The sequence below is a fragment of the Conger conger genome, chromosome 3 (genome assembly GCF_963514075.1).
Source record: "Conger conger chromosome 3, fConCon1.1, whole genome shotgun sequence".
Classification (NCBI taxonomy): domain Eukaryota; kingdom Metazoa; phylum Chordata; class Actinopteri; order Anguilliformes; family Congridae; genus Conger; species Conger conger.
Window position 1 is genome coordinate 46,525,916 of NC_083762.1, and position 23,002 is coordinate 46,548,917.

The 23,002-nt window shown below is 40.1% G+C and overlaps 1 protein-coding gene across 6 annotated transcripts in view; it reads right to left on the minus strand.

The window, feature by feature from the left end:
- Positions 1 to 23,002, minus strand: part of ubr3 (ubiquitin protein ligase E3 component n-recognin 3) — a 245,906-nt gene that overhangs the window by 74,213 nt on the left and 148,691 nt on the right. For all 6 annotated transcript variants that reach the window (XM_061235075.1, XM_061235076.1, XM_061235073.1 and 3 more), the window contains 3 exons: positions 10,828 to 10,977; positions 9,468 to 9,601; positions 8,906 to 9,016 (listed from right to left, as the gene is read on the minus strand). In XM_061235075.1, coding sequence (XP_061091059.1) covers positions 8,906 to 9,016; positions 9,468 to 9,601; positions 10,828 to 10,977 — 395 coding nt within the window. The remainder of the gene's footprint in view (positions 1 to 8,905; positions 9,017 to 9,467; positions 9,602 to 10,827; positions 10,978 to 23,002) is intronic.

Here is a 23,002-nt window from a genome sequence, read left to right on the forward strand (position 1 = left end):
GCCCCCACTGGGAGTGGACGCGCTAGCCCATCGCTGGCCCAAGGGCCTCCTTTATGCCTTCCCTCCCTTATGCCTTCCCTCCCTTTGGTCTGATACCACAGGTACTAGCCAAAGCGAGAGAGGAGAAGAAACCCCTGATTTTGATCACGCCAGATTGGCCGCACAAACAGTGGATGGCCGATGTAGCCCTGCTGCTGACCGGCGTCCCATGGCGACTTCCCCAGCGCCGGGACCTCCTGCCACAGGGGCGGGGACCATTTTTCATCCCCACCCAAGCAGGCTGCGCCTCACGGCTTGGCCCCTGTTAGGAGCAGGCTCGTGAACATGGGATTGAGCGAGGCAGCTGTAATCCATGGGATCCATGTTCCGAACCAAAGGGATCATTAGACGGACATTTCAATATTCACAGCATTGTCTCAAAGAGCAATCAACAGAAAAATTTACTGACTGACTCTAACCTGGATTTTTCTAGCCATCTCAGAAACATGGCTAAATACATTTTATCCCATGGCTGCTTTTAATGGTGCAAGGACTAACTAAGAGTAACTAATTCATCCCAGATGCACATTGAGCTGAGGTTTACGAACAGACATGAGAAGATAACAAAATCCCATAACCTACCAACTGGTTTGTCTGACAATAATGTCACATTACTGGTAAGGAAAATTTGTTTGAAAGTATCATCAAAACAACACACTACCACCAGAAAAAAATAAAATAAAAGAAATGATTAACTTTGAAACTGCAGTATCTTGTGACTGAACTGGTGTGTAGCTGAGTGCAGGTATCCTAGGTTGCCTGTGTCTGTTAATGTGCATTGCAGAAATAGAATGACAATGTGTTAGACAAGAATTAAAACGTGTAATATGAATGGCTCTTCGCAAATGGTGTGCAGGAGGTCGTATTAGCGAGTCTCCTCGAACCATTCCCGTTTCCCTCTATATACCCAGGGTTTACAGGAAAAACAACAAATCATCAAATAAAGAGTCAGAAGACGGCGGGTAACAACAATGGCCCTGCTGATGTTATCTCTGTAGGTCTAACAAACCTGGTTAACCTTTGTATCACAGCTGGATGCTGACTCACAAGTAACTTGCATTACCTGTGGTTTATTCCTACAAGATCTGTATTCAGCAACCAGTGTACTATACCACCAATGTCGCCAAACTATTTCCCACAACATTAGCTAGCTAAAGACACCAAACACTGTATGTGGAAAACCCATGGTTTATACGGTGCTATTTCAACTCATCAGTTCTGGAAGCATTCCACTGAGGTGGCAGAATTGCCAGAGGCAGCACAATGATGAAAGCAATAGTCTTGTATTTCATCAAACCTTGCTGACCCTGTCAGCCTGCAGAGAGGCACACTTATGTAAAATGCCCTACAAAAGCAAAGGATGCTTATGGTTTGGATATCGCGTTTTTAGAATCACAAAAGGATGCCCTAGTCTGGCCCATTGCTCATCTGATTAATCTATCAATTCAGCAAGGACATTTTCAAGGCGAGGCGAGAAGCAGCTCACTTGAACATGACAATGCCATACCCCTCTGCACCCAATGTAATTTGTTTTTTGCACAAACCACTTTCTTGAACACAAATAAAACTATGTTTTTCTCACGGAAACCCACAGAGACTCACCAACCTGAGGTTTTTGTTAAAGGAGAAAAGCTCAAGGTGGTGTCTGATTTTAAATACCTTGGAATCATTCTTCGTTTGAAAAGCATGTTAAAAAGGTGGCCAATACAATCTAATCCACCTGGCTAACATTAAGCTTATAAGACCACAGCTACCACAACTACAGAAGCAGCCAAGCTCTTTATGCATGCAATGATCTTCTCCCACATAACATCCTGTTATACAAGCTCTGAAAACAATCCCTTTACAAATAGACATACAAACACTCGCCCGAAAGGCCAATAGCTATCACCATTCCAATATATTACCAAAGTACAATTTATTAATGTATTTAATTTTGATACTTTTGCAGATTCTTCCACCTCCCCCACTGAGTCAGTTCATAATGCACAAGCAGTAGTGGCAGGGCAACAAGGGCAACTACCAGAGGGGACTGTGTTGTACGATACAGACTTAGCAAGTTTGGACAAACAGTCCTCTCAGTGAGAGCAACCCACTACTGGATGGAATAGTCTTCGTATTGAATTCAGAGAGAGCACTAATTACCTTACCATTAAACAAACTTACAAGATGGCTTAAAGCAAACCAAGCATGCAATCATGAATAATCATACTACCTCATCTCTGGTGCTGCCTCCACATACTCTCATTGTTTTTACATACACTATATGTTACTTTTGTAATGTATTTATGTATTGTATTGTATTGTATCATGTTGTACTGTAGTGCTTGCTGAAGCATAGTATTGATAACATTAGGCCACTAATTTGTAATAACCTGCCCAGGGACTACATATGAAAATGAGCTCACTAGCTAACTCCGGCACACTGTTTAATGTGCACTGTCCCTAGTAAATAAAAAATAATAATAATACTGGAGCTGCAATTGCATTCTCCCTCAAGAGGCTGAGATAAGACACCCTAGACACTCTATTAGCCCACAGTGGAATCCTACTCTTGATATGATCTTACCATTATTGTTAATTAACCAACTGTTCCTGGTTTCCTTTTTTTTTTTGGCCCTCAGTTTTAAGACCTTGCTATCTTGCGGCCATAGGAGTGCTTTCGCTCTGTCAGCCCGTGCTGGAACTGCACTGTCCGATAATTACTGAATTGTGCTGCTGATCATTTTATTAATGTGAATGTTGCTAAACCATTCCTGGTACACTTTCTCAACTGCAAACTCCCTTCACTATTACTATGTCCGAGGAGTGTTTCCAATCTGCCAGCCTGCACCTATATTGTACAATAGATATTACCAGTGACAGTGGAACCATGTCCAGTCCCCACGTTTCAATCCAGGAACACCGGCCACCGGCCACATAATAGAGGCCCATCTGACAACAATGGCCTTACAGTCAACTGCCCGGCCAGGAAGTAACATTCATCGCCATATACCTAGAAGATTTCTACTCCTCCTCAGTGGGCTCGTTTCTGAGGAGTCAGGGAGCTGACCTTGGAAACATACTTACGCTGAATGGGCATGCTAGCAGCAGCCTCACCTCTCATGCCTGTGGGTTTCTTGGTGTTGCACCCCTTCCAGGTTTGGGTCAACAGCCTTAAACTGGACCAGCTGCCCAGACTGCCTGACTGATAGGTGTCTATCAGTCAAACTGCAAAGGTTCTGAGATCAGGCTGACTGAATCCAGAATATGACCTTCCTGTCTTCCTTACATGACCATGGTATACACAGGATAATCCACTCTGAGGTGAGCATTGCGCATTGAAATCATATAACTGCACTGCGAATTATCCTCTATGCCAGCAATTCTTAACAGTGTGCAAATGTTCATATGATTTTTAAAAAAATAAACAAACAAATCCCAATCCAAATTCCAAATTGAAGCCAAAATATTTTCATACTCTCATAATAAAAAAATAAAATGTGCATTGCACCATCCATTGCTATATGTGCACATAAAATAACAGCAGGCTGTGACTGTAGTCTCTTGATTGCTGCATCTCAACTTCTGCAAGCCATCAGTACAGAACTTATTTTGAGGAATTTATTATCTATTCTCTGGCTTCATCATCTTGAATGCAGTTACAATGGCTTAAACACTATTTCCAGCATCAAGTTAGTAAAGCTGTTTGTATCCCAAATGTGAAGCCTACCGTTATGTAAGCCTACATCTACTCACCACATGTAGTGGTTAAAATAATCTAAAGTTAAGAACAACTAACGTTAACGTTAGCTACACACTACTCTACTAGTAGGCTATATTATTTCCAGTTATTTCTATCTAGTTGGAAAAGCTATATTTCAATTATAATATGTAACGTTACGTTGGTGAAATTCTTAATGGATCTAGCGCCTTAATTTTCATCTCAATGTGCACCAGATTGATTCTACCTATAGTCACAGACTTTCTGTCATATAGAAGTTATGTATAAAAATGTTACTGCCATTTAATCAGGATTTTAAATTGGTTGGGACAACAGATCACCACAGTCATCCCTGCCAGTGGAATTACTATGTGCAGTAGAATAAATTTTAGATCTCAGCGATCTAAAAACAAAAACTGGGGCCAATAGTAATTGGACAGCTGCTACTGATTAGTCACGTAAATGTTCTGCATTCATATAGCTCCTTTATCCAAAGCACTGTACAACTGATGCTTCTCCTTCACCCATTCACACACATACTCTCACACTAACGGCGATTGGCTGCCGTGCAAGGCACCAACCAGCTTGTGTGTATTCAACCACTTCTTTAGGGCAGATAAGAAACCTTTCAACATCTACGTCTCGATTCTCGGCTTTTGATTGCTTTTGGTTATTAGCATGTATCAACAAGAAGACCCTAGCTGTGCCAATAAAAGTCAAGGAAGCCATTATGAGGCAGTGAAATTAGAAAAAACAGTTAGAGACATAGGACAAACTGAAACAAATCTGTAACACCATAACAGTTTAACAGGAGGCATTTGATTGAACTTGAGCAGATAAGATGCTTCTGTACACTTTCAAATTCATTCTGCTGCTTCCATTAGCAGCTACATTATCAATGAAAGCAAGTGAGCCAGCACCTGTAGCAGCCATACATGCCCAATACCCCACCACCATATTTCACAGATGAGGGAGTGCTTTAGTTCTTGGGCAGTTCCTTTTAGTGATCACTCTGATACAAGTCAATCGTTGACTCATCTGTCCACATGACCTTTTTCAAGGATCTTGCACCACCTACCCATCCTGTGTTTGCAGCCAAATAGGGGTTTTCATGTTACAGTTTAGCCTCAGTAGATCGGCTTGTGAAGGCTTCTGAGGAGAGAAGACGCATCCACTCCTGCCTCCTGAAGAGTTTATACTTTGTTGGGGTTTTTTAAAATTCATATCCATGTACGGTAAATATTCTTCAGTCATCAACTGTAGAGGTCGTCCTTTGCCTACCAGCCCCTTCTAATTATCCAACTATCAATTGGTCCCCTAAAATGGGGGGGGGACTCTGTATAAAAAGGGACACAATTACTTTCACCCAATATGGATGTACATACCCTCAAATTAAAGCTGTCTGCAATTTAACCTCATATTCACCCTTTTATTTGAAATCCATGTGCTGGAGCACAAAGGCAAACGAACAGAAATTGTACCACAGTCCAAAACTTACGGACTGCACTGTATATTTAGTTTTTGCTGCTTTATTTAATAAGGAGGAGTATATTGTATAAAAGTTACGCTTTACCTTCCTAATAACTGCAGTTACGGAGGGTCGTTTTACTGTATTTCATTACCAACTGTTGAGAAAAACAAGACCAGTCAAGTCGCATTAGGACCCCGATGTAGCTAAGGGGGAGTATGTGTGGCTATTTTATTAATAACATTATTTAGCTGTGAAACCAGAAGGCTACATTTACTTCCTTCATTGAGAAATTTCCATCTCAGTAGGCTACTTGTATTACTACAGAATGTTGGAAAATGTGTTGTCTGGCTTTTAAGAGCTTTTGGTTGTGGTTGGGCACTGTCTAGTAGCTTTGATATTGCCTTTGTAGAGAGAACCAATTGCCCCTACATATCATTTTGAATGTATTGATTCCATTTGGTAAATCGGGAATACTGTGGAAACAAACGATTCAGCAAATGGATACCATCTGCTTCACATCCTTTGCCTCTTCACTGGAAGAATGCAGAATGGATGGACATTTTACTTAGTTACCTCGGAATTTGGCAAGGCATCAACTCCTTCTGAACCTGGAGTTTCTAAGTCAGTTGAAACTTCCCTGAAGCTGACTATGGTCAGGACAGGTAACAGCAAGATGTAGGGACGTTATAAATAACATCAAATTAGGAATTTAGAAATTTGTCAGAGGCTTTCATTTTGAGGTAATGAACGGGAATGAATGAATTAGTACTGCTAGGTGTTGGATTGGCAGAACACTGGTCTTTACCCATAGAGGTGTCCGTGACACTACACTGATTACACACCAATTCAGGTCTCCCATTGGGTTGACACATTCACATTTCAGCTGTCTGTGTTTGCAGTCTCATGTTACCTAGCAATTTCATCAAATCACAGCCATGTTGTAAGGGCTTGTTTCCCAAGGAGTGCATGTTCTGAGATTTGAAAAATGGACCTGAAAAAGCACAAAGAAATTAAGGCTTGCAATGCAAAATTATCAAATAATGTGTTTTTCCTTAAAGAGATATGAGGAGACATTGATTTACAAGCTAATTGATTTACTTTATTTGAATAGAACACTAGGTGTACACTAGGTGTTTCATTAGTACTTTAAACTGCTTTAAACTGTATTTATGTAATTACTGTATTTAATTATTTATGCTTTAAGCTACTTTTAACGGTGTAAACATGTCCATAAACAATTACATTTTATTTAGAATCCTCCCCCCCCCCGCAATCTCCAAAAAATTGGCAGGGGCATGTTGGAACACAGCATTAAAATGTGCCCCGGCTGCGCTGGTTGTACTCCTGCAATGGTCACAGTTGCTTTTTGCTAGTGACGTGTCAAAACCAGGGGCATTTCTAGGATTGAAAGACATCAGGGGCTCAGCTGGGGGGTCGGTCCCCCACACTTCAACTGATAAATAAACCATTTTCAGGCTATTTAATCTAATAACCAACATCAACCAAGTGTTTTATAACAAACAACAAAATAGCATCTGTAGGTAGTCAAGGCATATTGAAATTGGTGATATTACTAAGTGCACACACATTAGCCCAAGCTCCAGCAGAAATAAAACCCATAACACAGAAGGTATGTTTTTACCAACAAAGCTACATGATTACTACAGCCGGAAAGGGTCTTTTAAATGTAACGGCTTTCCACTGCAGACTCGGACAATACTACACATATGCTATATCTGCACCAATTATCCTAGTTTCCAAGTGTATTAAGGCAGGGTGACTGAAAAAAACACCGGGTCACTTTTTCATGGGGCAGTGCATGTTTGAGCGCAAGTGGGGTAAGGACAGAGTATTATAGTTTGCACTCGGAATGTGCCATTTACAGGATTTCCCTTACTGAAGCCTAAAGTTAATTAATACTGTCAATGAACTAAAAGATAATGTTACAACCAGTTAACAATGCACTCTTGTTAGCCATGTTTTCTTGCTTGAAACAGTTGCCTGCTAACTATTCCATGAAATAACGTGTGACAAGCTAATTCATTTGGTGTTGCTGTTATTTTCTGATATGGCAAGAGTGCTGCTGGGAAATATGTTTGCTGTTTTCCAATGTGAACTGTCTTGATCGTGTGTTGATATTAGCTAGTCTAATGCGTAAAATAAGGGTGCCATTTAATGCCCTTGAAGCACAAAAGTGGGTCACAGAAAAGAAAGGATAAAAAAGGACCAGGAGGAAAAAGTAGCAAAACTACCTAAACTGGACGGCTTTGTGAAAAAAATAATCGCTCAACTGCTACCCTGTTCCCAGTAGCAGTTGCCCATCGCAATCACTGCACCCAACGGCAGCGAAACCTTGCAGGTAGGATAGCAAGCTAGATATAACATGAGCCGACTGTACTTTTTCAGGAGAAAACTCGGTAACATTTGGCTGAAAAGTGAAAGTTCTCTCACAACTATGAGGTAGCCATATCCAGGTAAACCCTGAGCTGTACTGGGGTTAACCTAGTCTGTCTAAATGTATATTTCCACCCCCTAGACATCTAGATTCAACGCAGTAACGTTAATGTGAGCTAAATTAATTCTTAGATTGCTCAATCTTGAAATCAGTAATTAACATTAGTCTTTAGTCGTAAATGTACTTCACTCGCATTGCATTCAAATTAGCCAAGGAAGCTGTTAATTCTCCCAGCAGTTACACTGAATTAGATTTGTTTGGACTGGACTGGTTTTCTGCTGTAAACCTAGCGTTCCACCAATGTTAAGTCAGGGGGCCGTTTTTCAAAACCTTATGATATAGAAAGTATAAATTGGATTGCTTAACAAAGAGGAAGCGACCAAATTGGTCCATTTAGTTTAATCAACTGGAGGAGGAGTTAAGTCCATAATGAGAATAAGTACCTGCAATAAATATATATATACTGCTAATCTTTTAAATAATAATGACAAGTTGAAAGATAAAACAAAAGCTAAGAAAATAACAGATTTTCATATATTAATTAATTTTTTATTTTAAAAAAATGCCTTTAGTGAAAAAGGCATAAGAACATTGAACAATGAATTTATTGTGTTGTGCTTTTCCTCTGATACTGACACGAGTATCGCAAACGATGTAGCCTGTGTCCCAATAACCAAAGTTACTCATGAGCCAAATAAAATCCAAAGTATTGTCTGCAAAATATCTGTCTAATGGTGCTGTGTGTGTGTGTGTGTGTGTGTGTGTGTGCATGCGCGCGTGCATAGGTTATATGGGTTTGCGTGCCTGTATCTTGGTTGGTATTTTTTGTCAGAGGAAGGGCCCATAAAAAATCTTGCACCGGGGCCCATGCTAAATGGCACTTGGCACTGTATATTGTATATACTGAAGCATTATATAGTACTTGCGGTGTTCAAATGAAAAGACCGCTATTTAATTTTAGGGGCTGATATATTTATTGCAATCTCCACTGTTGTATGAATTGCTTTCTCCTACCTAGCATGGACTTCAAGTGTAAACTGACTTGGCATAGCCGTTTGCTCTGCCATCTTGTTACAGATTTCTGTATCTTCGTAGGTACTGCGTAAGCCATCTCGCAAGTGTGCTTTAACAAAATATGTCAGTCACTCAATAATAGAAAACAAAATTCTTGCCCGGTCCCTAAGGGTTTGGCAAAAATGGCTGAATTTTGTCACGGATTAACTTAATTCTTCCTTACCCGCAGAGACTCCATGTAAGACTTGTGGCAGTCTATGTGCAAGGTATGGCCACAGGTTTGGACATATACTCCGCCATCCCACCCAATGGATACTGACTGCAGGCAGGAGCTCTGAGAAACATGAGAGCAAATAAGGCCAAGTAAGAATTCTCTAGTTCTGGTATAATCCTTTATAATGAAATTATTATTACTATGAGCCTCAGGGATTAATTAATTAGAAAATAATATTTTTTACAATGTTAATGATTATATTCGGCAACACCAAAGAGAAATTAAAATGTGCTGAAATTCTGTCAGACAACTTTGTATGGCGTAAGGCCATAGCAAGCTTCTCTGGGGAATAAGGAGTGAAATCTTCCAAATTAGATGTACTAGCTGCACCAGAATGCTTTGGTGTGCCTGCACATTAACATGGAGAAGAGCAGGGCAGCAGCATGCAAGGAGGGGAGATACAAATGTAACAACTAGACTAAATGTTTGGAAAAAGGGAGTGTAGACTGAATTAGGTGCACGGCAGGGCGCGGCAGGGCAGGGCAGTGGCGGGTCGTAGCCTGATACCTACGTCTTTGAAGAAGCGCTGCAGGAGTGCAAGCCTGATGTCGTGGGCCGCCCCACATGTGTCTGCTGGATAGATGTATTCCTCGTCACTGGTTGGCAGCTTCTTGGCCTGGGTGCTCTTGCTTCGGTGCCCCAGGACTGAAAAGAAATGGAGAATGTGGAAGAATTTCAGGATCTGACATACTGTAAGTATGGTAATGAGCTCTCAATTATTCTATTTATGGCTTGGCATAACATTAAAATAAAATATGTACACCTTTGTGGTGAATATATATCAGGCTTAATCCTCAACAGAGAGTCATTACCAAGATGTTCTGTCCTTTCTTACATCAGAAGGGGTACTGAAGACTGATACATTGGAAATAAAAATGACAACAAATTTCCCTCATAATTTCTGCAATCAGCATGACAGTTGACAGAGAGGGGGAAAAGTGCCTTCTTGAAGCAATCTCCTATTGGTCATGAGAGAATAATAGTGAAAATTATAAGTGCTATGTTTTATGTAAAATAAGCATTTCCTATTCCCAACACACTGTGTACAGATAAAAATCAGTTAAAACAAAATAAAATATTTGTTTCCCATTTTAAAATATTGTGCTTAGCACTCATCCATCCATTACCTTAACCCGCTTATCCTGAACAGGGTCGCAGGGGGGCTGGAGCCTATCCCAGCATACATTGGGCGAAAGGCAGGAATACACCCTGGACAGGTCGCCAGTCCATCGCAGGGCACACACACCATTCACTCACACACTCATACCTATGGGCAATTTAGACTCTCCAATCAGCCTAACCTGCATGTCTTTGGACTGTGGGAGGAAACTGGAGTACCCGGAGGAAACCCACGCAGACACGGGGAGAACATGCAAACTCCGCACAGAGAGGCCCCGGGCGAACCCAGGACCTCCTTGCTGTGAGGCGCTTAGCACTCATGCCACTATCAATTAAATAGAGTATTAAAGCCTTTAATGCCAAATAAGCCTCTCCTGTCCTCTAACACCCTGTTGGTTCAGTTCATGCTCGCAACTACCAATGAAATTAGACCCAGGGACAAATAAATGATTGGACAAATTAACCAATAACCAATGAAGAGCATGGTAGGCCAACCATCAGAATGAGATTTTCAATAATTACTGTCTAGGTTTAATAGGCACAGAGCATGTGGAAGCATAATTGATTTGGATGCTTGCCAAATGTCATGTACTGTAAGCTCCATGTTAATGGCTGACTTGCCATTACATTTGTTGTGTATTTCATTGGAAAAGGATGTGAGTCTTTCAGCCCATTAACTTATGACTGGCAAGTGCAGGGGGGTGATGTCAGAAGCCCTGGGAGGGGGCAGATGGAATGGGTTATGCGTCTACCTGAAGAAGCCTGGAGCAAGACAACAAGGCCTGTGGGGCGCTCATCAGTTGAGGGGCCGCTCTGGCCACATATCACACAGTCGTAGAGCACCTCTGACTCCGATAGCTCGGAGGCACCCAGATCCATGGAGATATCAGTGTCTGGTGACTCTGTCCAATACAAACCATAACACAAGTGAGCATTATAGTACAGACTCAAATTCAAGCATTCAACATTAGGGCCGGGTGTTGTTTGGATTTTTGGTTCCAATATGGTTTAAAGTCACATTTTTAGACACCAAAAAAAAACTATATTCTTTGACAAGGGTATTGTTTCTTTAAAATGACTGAACTCTTTACTAAACTAAACTAAAATCTTTTGAACCTAATTTCACAAATGCATACAATAAAAATGAATAAAGTCAAGATTTCCACGTCAGAAAAATAGGTGGCTAAACACAAACTTACTACCAAAAACATTTTTTAATAATCAGTGAAATCCATCAATAATCATGAAGACTGTCAGGGAAGTGAAGTTTAAGGTGAAATATGTTCACTTGCCAAATTTGTTGATAGGCAGAGCAACCTGCAGGATCAACATCAAAAATGCACAACTCGCAAGGAAATTAAGATTAAGATTTTATTAAATTAATTAAGGCAAATCAAACTTGCTGAAATCATTGGGGGGGGGGGGGTACAGGATGATGTGAGCTGTTCTACAAACCAAGCCATAAAGTAAGCGTGGGGGGGGGGGGGGGGGGCAGGATAGAGGACAACCAGATAACATTGCACAAACAAGGTTTAACAGAGCAGGGTACGTAAACACATGGGCATTTAGAGAGTTCACAAAAAAAAAAAATAATCAAGTCTCTCAAGGCAATATATATAGACTAGCTATCCAACATGAAATATATAATTTTGGGGAGAGACATTTTTTGTTGTTTTTGCTCTATACTCCAGCAAACAAAAAACTTAAAACTATTTTAGGGAAGCAAAAGTAATTGGACAAATGAACAGAAACTGAAATAAAGTAATCATATTAAATTTTTTGTTGCAAATGCTTTCAGCTTCAGCTCCTGCTTGTTTCAGGGTCTATTTGCCTTCAGTCTGGTCTTCAGCAAGTGGATGCATGCTAAATTAGATTGAGGTCAGGGGATTGGCCAGTCAAGATCATTTAACTTTTTGGCTCAAAAATGGCCATATGTTTTGGATCATTGTCCTGCTGTATGATGAATCAGTTTTCAATCAGTTTCAATCAGTGTTCAATCAGTTTGGATGCAATTGTTTGGATCTAAGCAGATAAAATGTTTCTACCGTAAATCCTGAAATTGTGTCCGGGGTCTTTTATGTACTTAGGCGGCACAAAGCACAGGCCTTTATTTGGGGCAGGCTTGTATTCAAGGCAGGCCTTTATTTCTTATTAGGCTTCTGTTGTAGAATTTTATTCTTAGAAATAAAGTAAAAGGCTACACTTAAAGTGGGCCAACACTGTTCAACACTTCCTGTAACCGTTCAGAAATCAATTAGTGTAGGCTAATCAGGAAACACCGTTTGGTAAGTCATAGTGTCAGGCTTAACAGACTTAGTTTATTGCAAATATTCTGAAACACAATAAATCACATGCAAGTCCAGAATCCATAAAATAACAATTTGCCAGACACGCCTTCATGAACAATAAGATAACAGCGTAGATAACAGCAAGTTAAGGATCGTTTTATTGTGAGACATGCGTTCGTTTGGAGCAGCATACCGATAGGCTATCAAAAGATTTTCGCTTTGGTTTGGGATTTAATTTACTTTTGGACTGTTTGATTCTATTGCTAAATGTTGGGACTGATGGACACTGAAATCTGGGGGGTATTTGATGGTTCACTGTTAAGTTTTATGTAGTTGAAAGAGTGTCGGGATTTCCACCCGTCTGTTTATTGCGTGCCAAGGCAGCCGCTTTCATTCATTCATTGAACGTGCGCTGTGCTGTAAATACATGGAAACCGTATTGCGTAGCCAAGTAGCCTAAATTGAGTTAATTTTTCATTTTGCCTGATTTACTTTTTATTAAATTCGTAGGCTGGAATGCCTCGCGGCAACAATTGTGTTTAAATGTATACTGCTTCAGCCTTTGGCAAGCTACTTAGAAGGGGGCGGCAAGCGACTGGTAGCTTGAGAGCAATGTGTTGGAGACCCATGGTGTAGGACAACGACTTTTCATTGGCAACAGTATTAAACCAACCAACAATATAAAATATTAAGAAGAGCTCTTTTATTTCATTGAGTTAAATCGAAACAATGTCTTCTAGTGCTCATGGACTGATAGCCCTACTGGTAGGCAATATTACCCCGGCTTGTATTTGGGGGCCGGCCTTTATTTGTCCGAATCGGCCACGCCCCCGGCTATTATCCGAGGCCCGGCTTCAAATAGAATCCCGGAAACAATTTGAGGATTTACTGTATATACTTCAGTTTTCATCCTGCTGCTGCCATGAGCAGTGAAATCACCAATGAACACATATAACACCCCAACTGCCATGTTTTTCAGGTGAGGGGAGTGCTTTGGTTCCTGGGCAGTAGCCTTCACACTTTGCCATTTCCATCACTCAGTGACAGTTTTATCTTTGTTGCATCTGTTTTTAATGTACGTTTTTGCAAACTGTAACCTGACTATTCAATTCTTAACGCTTGCCAGGGGTCTGCAGCGCGTGGTGATTCCTCTGAGGTTTAGAGGATCTATTGAACAGTTACAAAGGGATTTCCCTTTCCCATTGAAGGATTCTTCTGTCATCCACTTCCGTGGTCTGCCAGGCCATTTGCCATTGTTGAGCTGACCAGTGCACTGTTTTTCTTCTTAACAATTCAGATTTTTCTGCCAAATGTTGGCCTGCTTTACTGGAATTGACACTTAACAACAACAGACTCAATGCATTGCACTGGGCAAGAGGCAGGAATACACCCTGGAATAGTCACCAATCCATAGCAGGGAACAACATTAAATTAACTGGTCTTGTTATTAAAAGATTATTGGTCTGGCCCACCTAATCCTCTTAAAAAAGTTTTGTGGTTTAATGGAATTGCCAATGAGTGAGCAAATAACCAAAAGGAATCTGATTACTATTCCCAAAAATCGGTTTATATAAAGAAGCAGAATGGACTATCAATAGTATCAATAGTGACTCGATGCAGTGAAGGGGGTATCATCGCGCAGCTCTCAACTTTACAGGATACTTAATGAACAATTGATTATTGTAAAAAATGAGATACGCCCTGATCTGGATTCTTGAAAAACTCGATCTTTCAGCTATAAATCCATTACGCATGACAATAGGCAAATATATGAAATCTAGCCAAGTTGGTTTTCCTGCTGGTCCACCAAATTCTATAGTCGCTATTAAAATTTATGAAAAATAAGTGCTGACAAAAGGCAATGGCATGTAAAATTACTGTAAACGCAATACCATCCTCTTTCAAAATATTTGGGCTTAAAAAAAATAAAAAATAATATTGACTAAGTATAGAAATACAGACAGTTTGTGCCATTTTCAAGTGAGAACGCGGAGGCAATGCTATTCAGCAATTGAATTACAAACACATTGAAACAAATTGCAGGATAAAAGTTGTCGAGTTAAGACTTTCTCCAGCACTCTGAATACTGAACTCAGAATAACTGGAGAACACCAGTTTTTATAGTAGGCAGCCTGTAACAGGGTGGATAACCCTCTTGGGGGTCTGAGGGCAAAATGAGGAAAACTGGTGACTGTGCCATGCTCTGACATTTGTATCATTTTAACAAATTTTCTATACAGTGATTCCAAAGTGTTTCTTTGTTTTCACAAACCCAGCTACAATATTATGGCAACAGTAATTAGGTCAGAATCATATGTTGGCTGTAAATTGCTCTAGAATCACACAAATTGTAAATCGTAGTTTTGAACATGTGCAGGAATTATGTCAAAACAAATACCTATCTATTGGAAATTTTTGGATCACTGAAATTTGGGTATCAAAGGATGACAAAAAATTATAGCAAATCCAATTAGAAATATAAAATAAATTACAAAAACTTAGTCACTACTATTTTCCAGCAGCAGTTGACAATGGGAGGGCTAATGGCGCTTAGCAGGGAATGAATATTAACAGTTGTATTCAAATAAATAGCAGTGCGTTAAAATATAGCGTTTTTAATAGCTTTTAGATGTTTCAAATGTAGTAGAAACATTACACATTCAATTCCAAATCAAAGCATTGCCAAAGTTTATCAAGTCTGCGTTATTCTTTTACAGGAAGCAAAGAAAATATATTAATCTGCTCAAAAAAATGGCAGTGTCGACATTTTTCTCTTCAAACTGAAGCAATATTTCAAGATTTAACTTCACTTTAAATTGCTGAACTAATATTTAGTTGCATAACCATTGTTTTTGAGAACTGCATCTACATTGCATCGAGTCAACCAACTTCTGGCACCTTGAAACAAGTATTTCAGCCCAGGATGAACAAACTACATGCAACAGTTCCCGTGAATTTTTGGGTTTTGCTCCCGAAACTGCATTCTTAATGTCACCCCACAAGTGTTCAATAGGGGTGAGGTCAGGGAATTGAGCTGGCCACTCAATTACCTCAATCCTTTTTGGCTGGAACCAAGATGTTGCTTGCTTACACCAATTTCAGGGGTGTTTCCTCTTCGGCATACGGCAACAAGTATTTTGATGTATTCAAACTGATCCATGATCCCTGGTATACGAACCCAACACCATAGTATTAAAAACATCATACCATACCATGATTTTTGAGCCACCATGCTTCACTGTCTTCACAGTGTACTGTGGCTTGAATTCAGTCCCCGGGGGTCGTCTGACGTACTGTCGACGACCACTAGATCCGAAAAGAACGATTTTACTCATCAGTCCACAGAATATTACGTAATTTCTCTTTGGGTTCCTTGGAAAATTTTAACCGATTCTGCGCATTCCCTTTTTTCAACAATGGTGCTTCATGGGGACTTCTTGCTGATAGCTTAGCTTCGATCAAACGTCTTCTGACTGTAACAGCACTTACAGGTAATTGTAGATCATGTTTGATCTTTCTGGAGCTGATGAATGGCTGAATCTTTGCCATTTTAACTATTCTTTGATCCGTTTTTTGCTCGTTTTCTTCCACTTGTTTCGGGTTTTTGTTGCCATTTTAAAGCATTTGAAATCATCTTAGGTGAGCGTCCTATAATTTGCTGCACTTCTTTATATGTTTTCCCTTCGCCAATCAACGTTTTAATCAAATGACGTTGTTCCTCCGAACAGTGTTTGGAACGGCCCAATTTACTTAGCAATTCAGAAGGAAATATATTTTATAACAATGTGTGAAACATTTGCTTCCCTTCTTCCTTAATAAAGGACAATTAATGGCACCTGTTTTATCACAGAATGAATGAATTCTCTAATTAAACTCCACACTGCTATTATTTCGAACACGCTCCTTTCAATGAATGAGTCAATTATTCAGAACAAGCAGCGTGAATGTCATGACAGTTGGGTTCGTCGTTTTTCAATTACACTACAACACCTACAAGTAAAGCATTTGCCATGCAGAAATATCACTACTGCTAATAACAGTGGTTCATCAGGTTACTGATGTTGTACTGCAATTTTCTTGAACACAACTGTATGTCCTATGCAGTCCTGCCAGGTAAGTAGGCCTCTAAGACAAAGCCTTTCCATAAAGCAATACTCAGTGAGCCATTTAGAAGACAGAAACAAATACATTTCTTAGATTCAGGAACCTACCTACAATACAATCAAGATGCCATTCACAAACATGTGTGTTCCATTTTTCAAAACAGTTAATGTTTAGCTGAAAGCACAAGGGGGCAACACACTCTTTGCAGGATGGACATTGGGAAAAAACAACATTATGTGGAAGTGCAGAGTATGCAAGTCTTGCAAAAACGCAGAGGTATTATTTTAGTGGTAACCTACAAACGCACATTACTGAATATTCAGAGGAACACAGAGAGAAGACTCACTAAAATCTCACAAAGTGAATCATCCAAATAGAAAGGAAAGTTGATCGGATCGTGTCGACCTCAGAGGGTTAAAGGTAGGGAGGGGTCAGGCCAGGTTTGAAAAGCCTACTCACCCGGCAGGACTGCGTACCACATAAATATTCATTGAAGAAAGGCCATTAGCCCTCCCATTGTCAACTGGTGATGAAAAATAGTAGTGACAACACTAGTATGTTACCCATTGATCCAGGGTCAGACATAATTTTACTTCGTTATTTTGGGAAATCAGATCCTAGAGCAGCAGGGCAACTTAAGCCTGAAGTATAGATAGCTAGCCAGCTAAGTAACACATTAGATGGGGTAACACATATATTTATTTAAGTTGACAGGCTTAATTATAGCTTTGTCCAATTATATCGCTAGCTACTAGTAACTAACAAGCTAGCTAGCTATCAATAGCTAATGTTAGCTAAGCTAACTGCCACCTTGAAAGCGGTCAGAAATAACCTGTCATGACAATGGGTGTGTCCCATTAGCTGGAAAGTGCATACACCTTAACCCCACCCTTCTCCACTCCGTGCCCCGAAAACTTCCTCCCTCCACTGTCCCATTTTCCGAAGTGTAGGAACAAAACGGCTACAACCCTCCACCACTCTCCCAGTGTAGTGAACAATGATGTATGTTTCAGCGGAAGTCTTTTCACATTTCTGGGTGATTTCATCACGCTCACACCCACAAAGGCTACTATGAAAACCGAACCCATAAAATCTGGCACAGTTCAGATCCAGAAAGCAGAGATGGCAGGGAACTTCAATTCCCCCAATTAGGCCATGCAAAAATATTTAGGCAAATTTTTGTCATTATTATCACACATATCATCCTACCCAGATTGCGAAGTGAAAGTTTGTTTTTGTGGGTCATATCCGACAAACAAATTTGGCAATTTAAAACAGGGAAGTGTAGCGTATTTGGTATTTGTATTTGGTTTGGTTTGTATTTGTATTTGGTTGTAGCCTACATAAAACCAGCATGACTGTTAATAAGCACGGCAGCTACATTTATTCAACCGTTTCCAAATGGCATATTTATTACCAATACATTAGTTAGAAATGTTAGTGGGAAATAATTGTTTTTCAATGCGAACACTCGCGATAACTGACATATGAAGCACCTCATAGGATAGGCTACGTTTCACTAATCTACAGAATTGTTTCTGAATTAGCGTATGTGAGATGCAATTGATAATAGCCAAGAACATAAAACTGTTACAGTACACAGTGTTCAGATCATGGGGTTACAGTATGCTAAATAGTTATGTTTGTATAGATTTTTAGTTTGATCCAATGTCGCTGGTTACATACTATTTAGTGTCTCAAGGCAAACCGTTATGTCAGGTTCCTGTTTTTACAGGCTACTGTATCCAACTTGTATTTGAAACTTAAGGTAAGAATTCCACCGGCCAGGAAAACATAATTGTGAGGTTTCAACAGTAAGGGCAGTCACATTCCATTTAGGTCTGTATACGGTCGCAGCAGGATGAATTCTGAAGAAAAACATTCTGTCTGCCAACTTACAACAACTAAAAAAGGTTGCAGTAAAAGCCTGAAAAAGCACACAAAAGAAGAATGCAACAGTTTGGTGATGTCAATGGGTTGCAGGCTTGATGCAGTTATTGCAAGTAAAGGATATGCTACCAAATATTAAGTGTTATTTACTTTCATTTATTTAAATACTCTCTGTTCAAATACTTTTGCTCACCTAAAAATTGGGTGGTCTGATACCAAAGGTGCTATTTCCTAAATAGTTTAACACATCTAGGTGTAAATACCAGGAAATAAAAACTGAAATTCTGATCTCTTGTGCTCCTCTAACCCCAAATGTATTCGGTGTATTGCAAAAACAAATTGGCCTTGCTGTTCCAATACTTTTGGAGGGGACTGTATCTTCCACAGCAGCTCACCTTGTTAGCACTGGCATCTCATATATAACTTTTAAATGGATCCTATTATGGGACTTTTGCCGTTTATAGATGGTGCGCTAGAAATCTTCGGTGCCGTTGACCGCAATCGAATGCTTTTGTTTTTATCATTTGACTGACCCTGTTAAAAAGCAAATTGTGACTTTCGGGATGGTGCTAAGACGAACAGCAGCGTGAAGTAAATACTCCCAGACGGTCTAGTTAAATGTAATATTTAATTGATATCAGTCCAATAAAGTAAACAAAATAACATGGAAGGGGATAAAAAAATTGAAAATTAAAAAAACACATTCGAGATCAGAAAAGTGTGAGAAAACAACAGAAACAGCAATCGACGACAACACGGAGAAAGGTGAAGTGCATGCCATGTCCCACACCACAGATACTGTTTGTTAGCATGTATAGAGAGCACGTAACTACACTTCCCATGATTCCACAGGACAGTTCAATAAACTTTCACAGCATAAAGCTAGGACAATCGCATCTCCACCCTGTTTGCACTCTCTTGCCTGCAATCGCCTCGCACTGCTCCCGACACTCGGACAGAGGCCGAGTTCTGCACAGTACACCACTAGGACTCAAGGACACATCCAGCTTACACATCTAGTGGCCAATATTGAGTGGAAACTGTTGTACGCAAATTGCTACATCAGCTCACCGCTAGAACAAACTTTTCCCACACGGAAAAAGGATCAGCAGACATTTTTCAGAACCGAACGGACTGGACAACATTGCGCAACACACGGGAACATCCTAGCTTTGCGCATCTGCCCAGGACAACAATTCACAGCACCCTGCCGCTATGCGGGTGGACTCAGTAAGACTAAATGAACATTTCAGGCATAGCCAGTGTTTAACTTAGTCTTAACTGATATTGTGAATCTGTGCTTTTCTATTTGTCTGTGTGTTATCGTTTAAATGCATTCTGTTAGCCGTATGTTTATGTGAATAGATTTGCTGTCTTTGGCGTATGTATAGAGTTAACCTACGCAAGTAGTCTCTTTTCTCACAGCTAACACTAACACTCTAACACTCACACCCAGAACTCTAGCTAACTACCCAACTACTACTTTAATTTGTTCAAGGGACACGTGTGCGTACGTGCGCTTGCTCACATGTGCACATGCACACACACCTACCTTATCCCACCTAATTTTGTTAGCTCAACCTCAAATATGTTCTGTGTTTGTACGTCTGTTTAATAAATTTTTTATTAAACCCGGTGTATGTTTTGGTGTCACATGAACATGAGAGCCGAGTAAAATCAGTCTTTCAAAGAACTTCCAACCTTCAGGTTATCTGTATGTTCAATCATTATTATTGGTTATTTTATTTATTAATTAAAATACTACATTTGTGGTTAGATATTTCAGATAATAGTAATTTTATGATATTGATTACTTTTTGCAGTTATACTGCTACATAACATTAATACATATACATGAGGATTATTATCAAGAAACGTTTCATGTATCAACCCTAGCAATCTACACATAGCGTGTAGGGAATGGGCGTATCTAAACGGATTTGTCAGACCTGAAGGCCATGACAGATCGAATCGAAGGAGCAGAGCAGAGGGTAGCCGAACTGAGGAATGCAATTCCAAAGTCAAAGAGGTGCTCTGTCAGAACTTACAGATTCAAGAAAATGTACAAGACAAACTTACAGACCTTGAGGAACGTTCCCGGAGAAATGACCTGCGGATTTATGGGATTCCCGAAGGAACCGAGAGAAGCAATGCCCAGGAATTTATCGAAGGAACCATTAAAACAGAATTGTTTCTTACGGAAACAGAGCTTGGAATTCAGCGCTGTCATAGGTCACTCGGGCCCAAACCACCTCCAGATGCACAACCCAAATCAATGGTGGTATACTTTCTTGAATTTAAAGTTTAACAAAATACTTCACTCAGCGGGGAAAAAGAAGGAAGTTTACTGCAAATGAAGCAATAATAACTTTTTTAGTATGATGAGAGGGGCAGATAATAGCTAGACCGTAGCCTACACGATCCTACAAATTAGCCTTGATGCTGAAAAGGCTTTTGACTCTGTAAGATGGGAATTCTTATACCTGGTATTACAGCATTTTGGTTTTGATGAGAAGGCAATTTTTATGCTCTATTTTTATAAAAAATCTTTATTTTCATTCTTGTGGTAGGAGATGAGTATAAATGGTAATATTTCCAACTCGATTACTCTAGAAAGAGGCTGCAGACAAAGATGCCCTTTAAGCTCTACTCTCTTTGCACTATTCATTAAACCAATAGCACAAGCAGTTAGAGAAGACAAAGAAATAACAGGAGTGCTAGTCAAAGAAACAGAGCATAATATGCTTATATAATATATAATATGCATAATATGCTTATATGCAGATGATGCCCAGTGGTTCATATTCAGGATATAATTTAAATCTACACATAACCCAAACCCTTATATTTAATCACACCAGATTATGCCTTCGGGGAGGCGGTACTGCAGCCTCAGAGCCAGGTCCAGCAGACTCAAGGACTCCTTCTACCACCAGGCCATCAGGCTCATGAACACTGAATAATAATTCTGATTTTAATTACTAGTATTTTAAGTATTTTTACATTGATTTTAGGTTGCACTACTGTTGTTTTTTATTCAGCACTTGGTTCTCTTCAGCATCATTATCATGTCGGTTTTATTGTGTTTTTCATTGTATATTGTATTGTTTTATTACATGTTGTATTGTTCTGCAGTAGGTCGAGGGGGGCAAGACTTAAGATTTTTGCTCTTTTTTATATGTGAATATGATGAAGATGCAACAATAAAACTAAATCTGAAATCTATAAGAAATATGGTTTGAAATTGAACACTTCTTCTATAAAATATCTTGGGATCCAAATTAAATATTTATCAAAATAATTATATCCCGAGTCACGTGACATCTCGACTGCGATGCAGACGTGAAATCTTGGGCTCGCTTAAAGACCTTCCCCGAAACCGATTAAAATATACTTCATCCCAGTAATTACTTGTAAAAACTTTTCAAACTTGACGATGGCTTCACCCTCAAACAAAGCTGCTCCCAAGAGAGGACTGGAATTGTCTCCTGAGAAGAAAAAAATTTGAGAAACTACTTCGATCTCCAGAGAGGACCTTAACACCACCATTTTAAATGGAGTTAGCCAGGCACTTAAAGAACAACAACTGCATTATGATGCGCCGATTGGCCTGGCGGTGAAGGAAGCTTTGGAATCTATTCTTATGCCTCAACTCACATCCCTAAAAGACGAGATATCATCCGCTAATGAAGCAATCCAAAAATTAGCGACAGACCTTGATCACCATGCTAGCAAAACTCAGAGAGCCCAAGCTACAGTGGAATCTCTCCAAGCAGTGGTTCGCGCCAACAAGCATGAACTGAATGATGCTACAATCAAATTAGCCAAACTTCAGACTAGCCTGGTCGAAATGCAAGACAGGAGCAGAATAAATAATCTCAGACGAGTAAATCTCCCTGAATTATCTGAGGGCTCTGATCCTGTGGGCTACCTACAAACCAACCTCCCCAAATGGATACCCTCCCTAGCTACAGCTAACCGAACCATCGAGATTGATCGCTGCCACCGCATATATGATGGCAGCTTTGGCAAGTCTGGGCACAACAAAAACCCCGAACCATCATTTTCCGCCTTTTGAGATACGCAGACAGACAAGAAAGAAGCACGCAAATTCCACCCTGTCAAAAGTGGCCAGGCTATGCTATTCTTTCTCCCGGATTACAGCCCACCTACAGCAGCGAAGAGGAGAGAATTCACCCCTGTATTCAAGAAGTTCAAGGCCGTCGGATTCAAGCCTTTCCTGGTATACCCCGCAACACTCAAAGTGGAATACAAAGGATCTCAACTAACCTTCAAATCCCCGATCGACGTAGAGAACTTCCTACAGACGGCCGAGGTCAACCCACTGGATGCTCCAGTCGACACAGGGAACCCCTACCAGCCACTGGACACCTACGCCAATGCCTTGAGAGCGAAGCCATCGACCCATTCGACTGCTCCAACCCACGGACTGAGTGAAACTAGCCCTGCTGCATCGCAATTCATGGACATGTAGCTTAAACTTACATCTCCGGTGATAAATCTGCATAATGGATAAATATCAGACTGAACACAAACTCTTTTCTTTAAATGATTAGTCAATATGTCCCCCTATGGGTGTCTCGTTATCTTTTGAAATTATTAGGTGAAACTGGGTGCTAACATT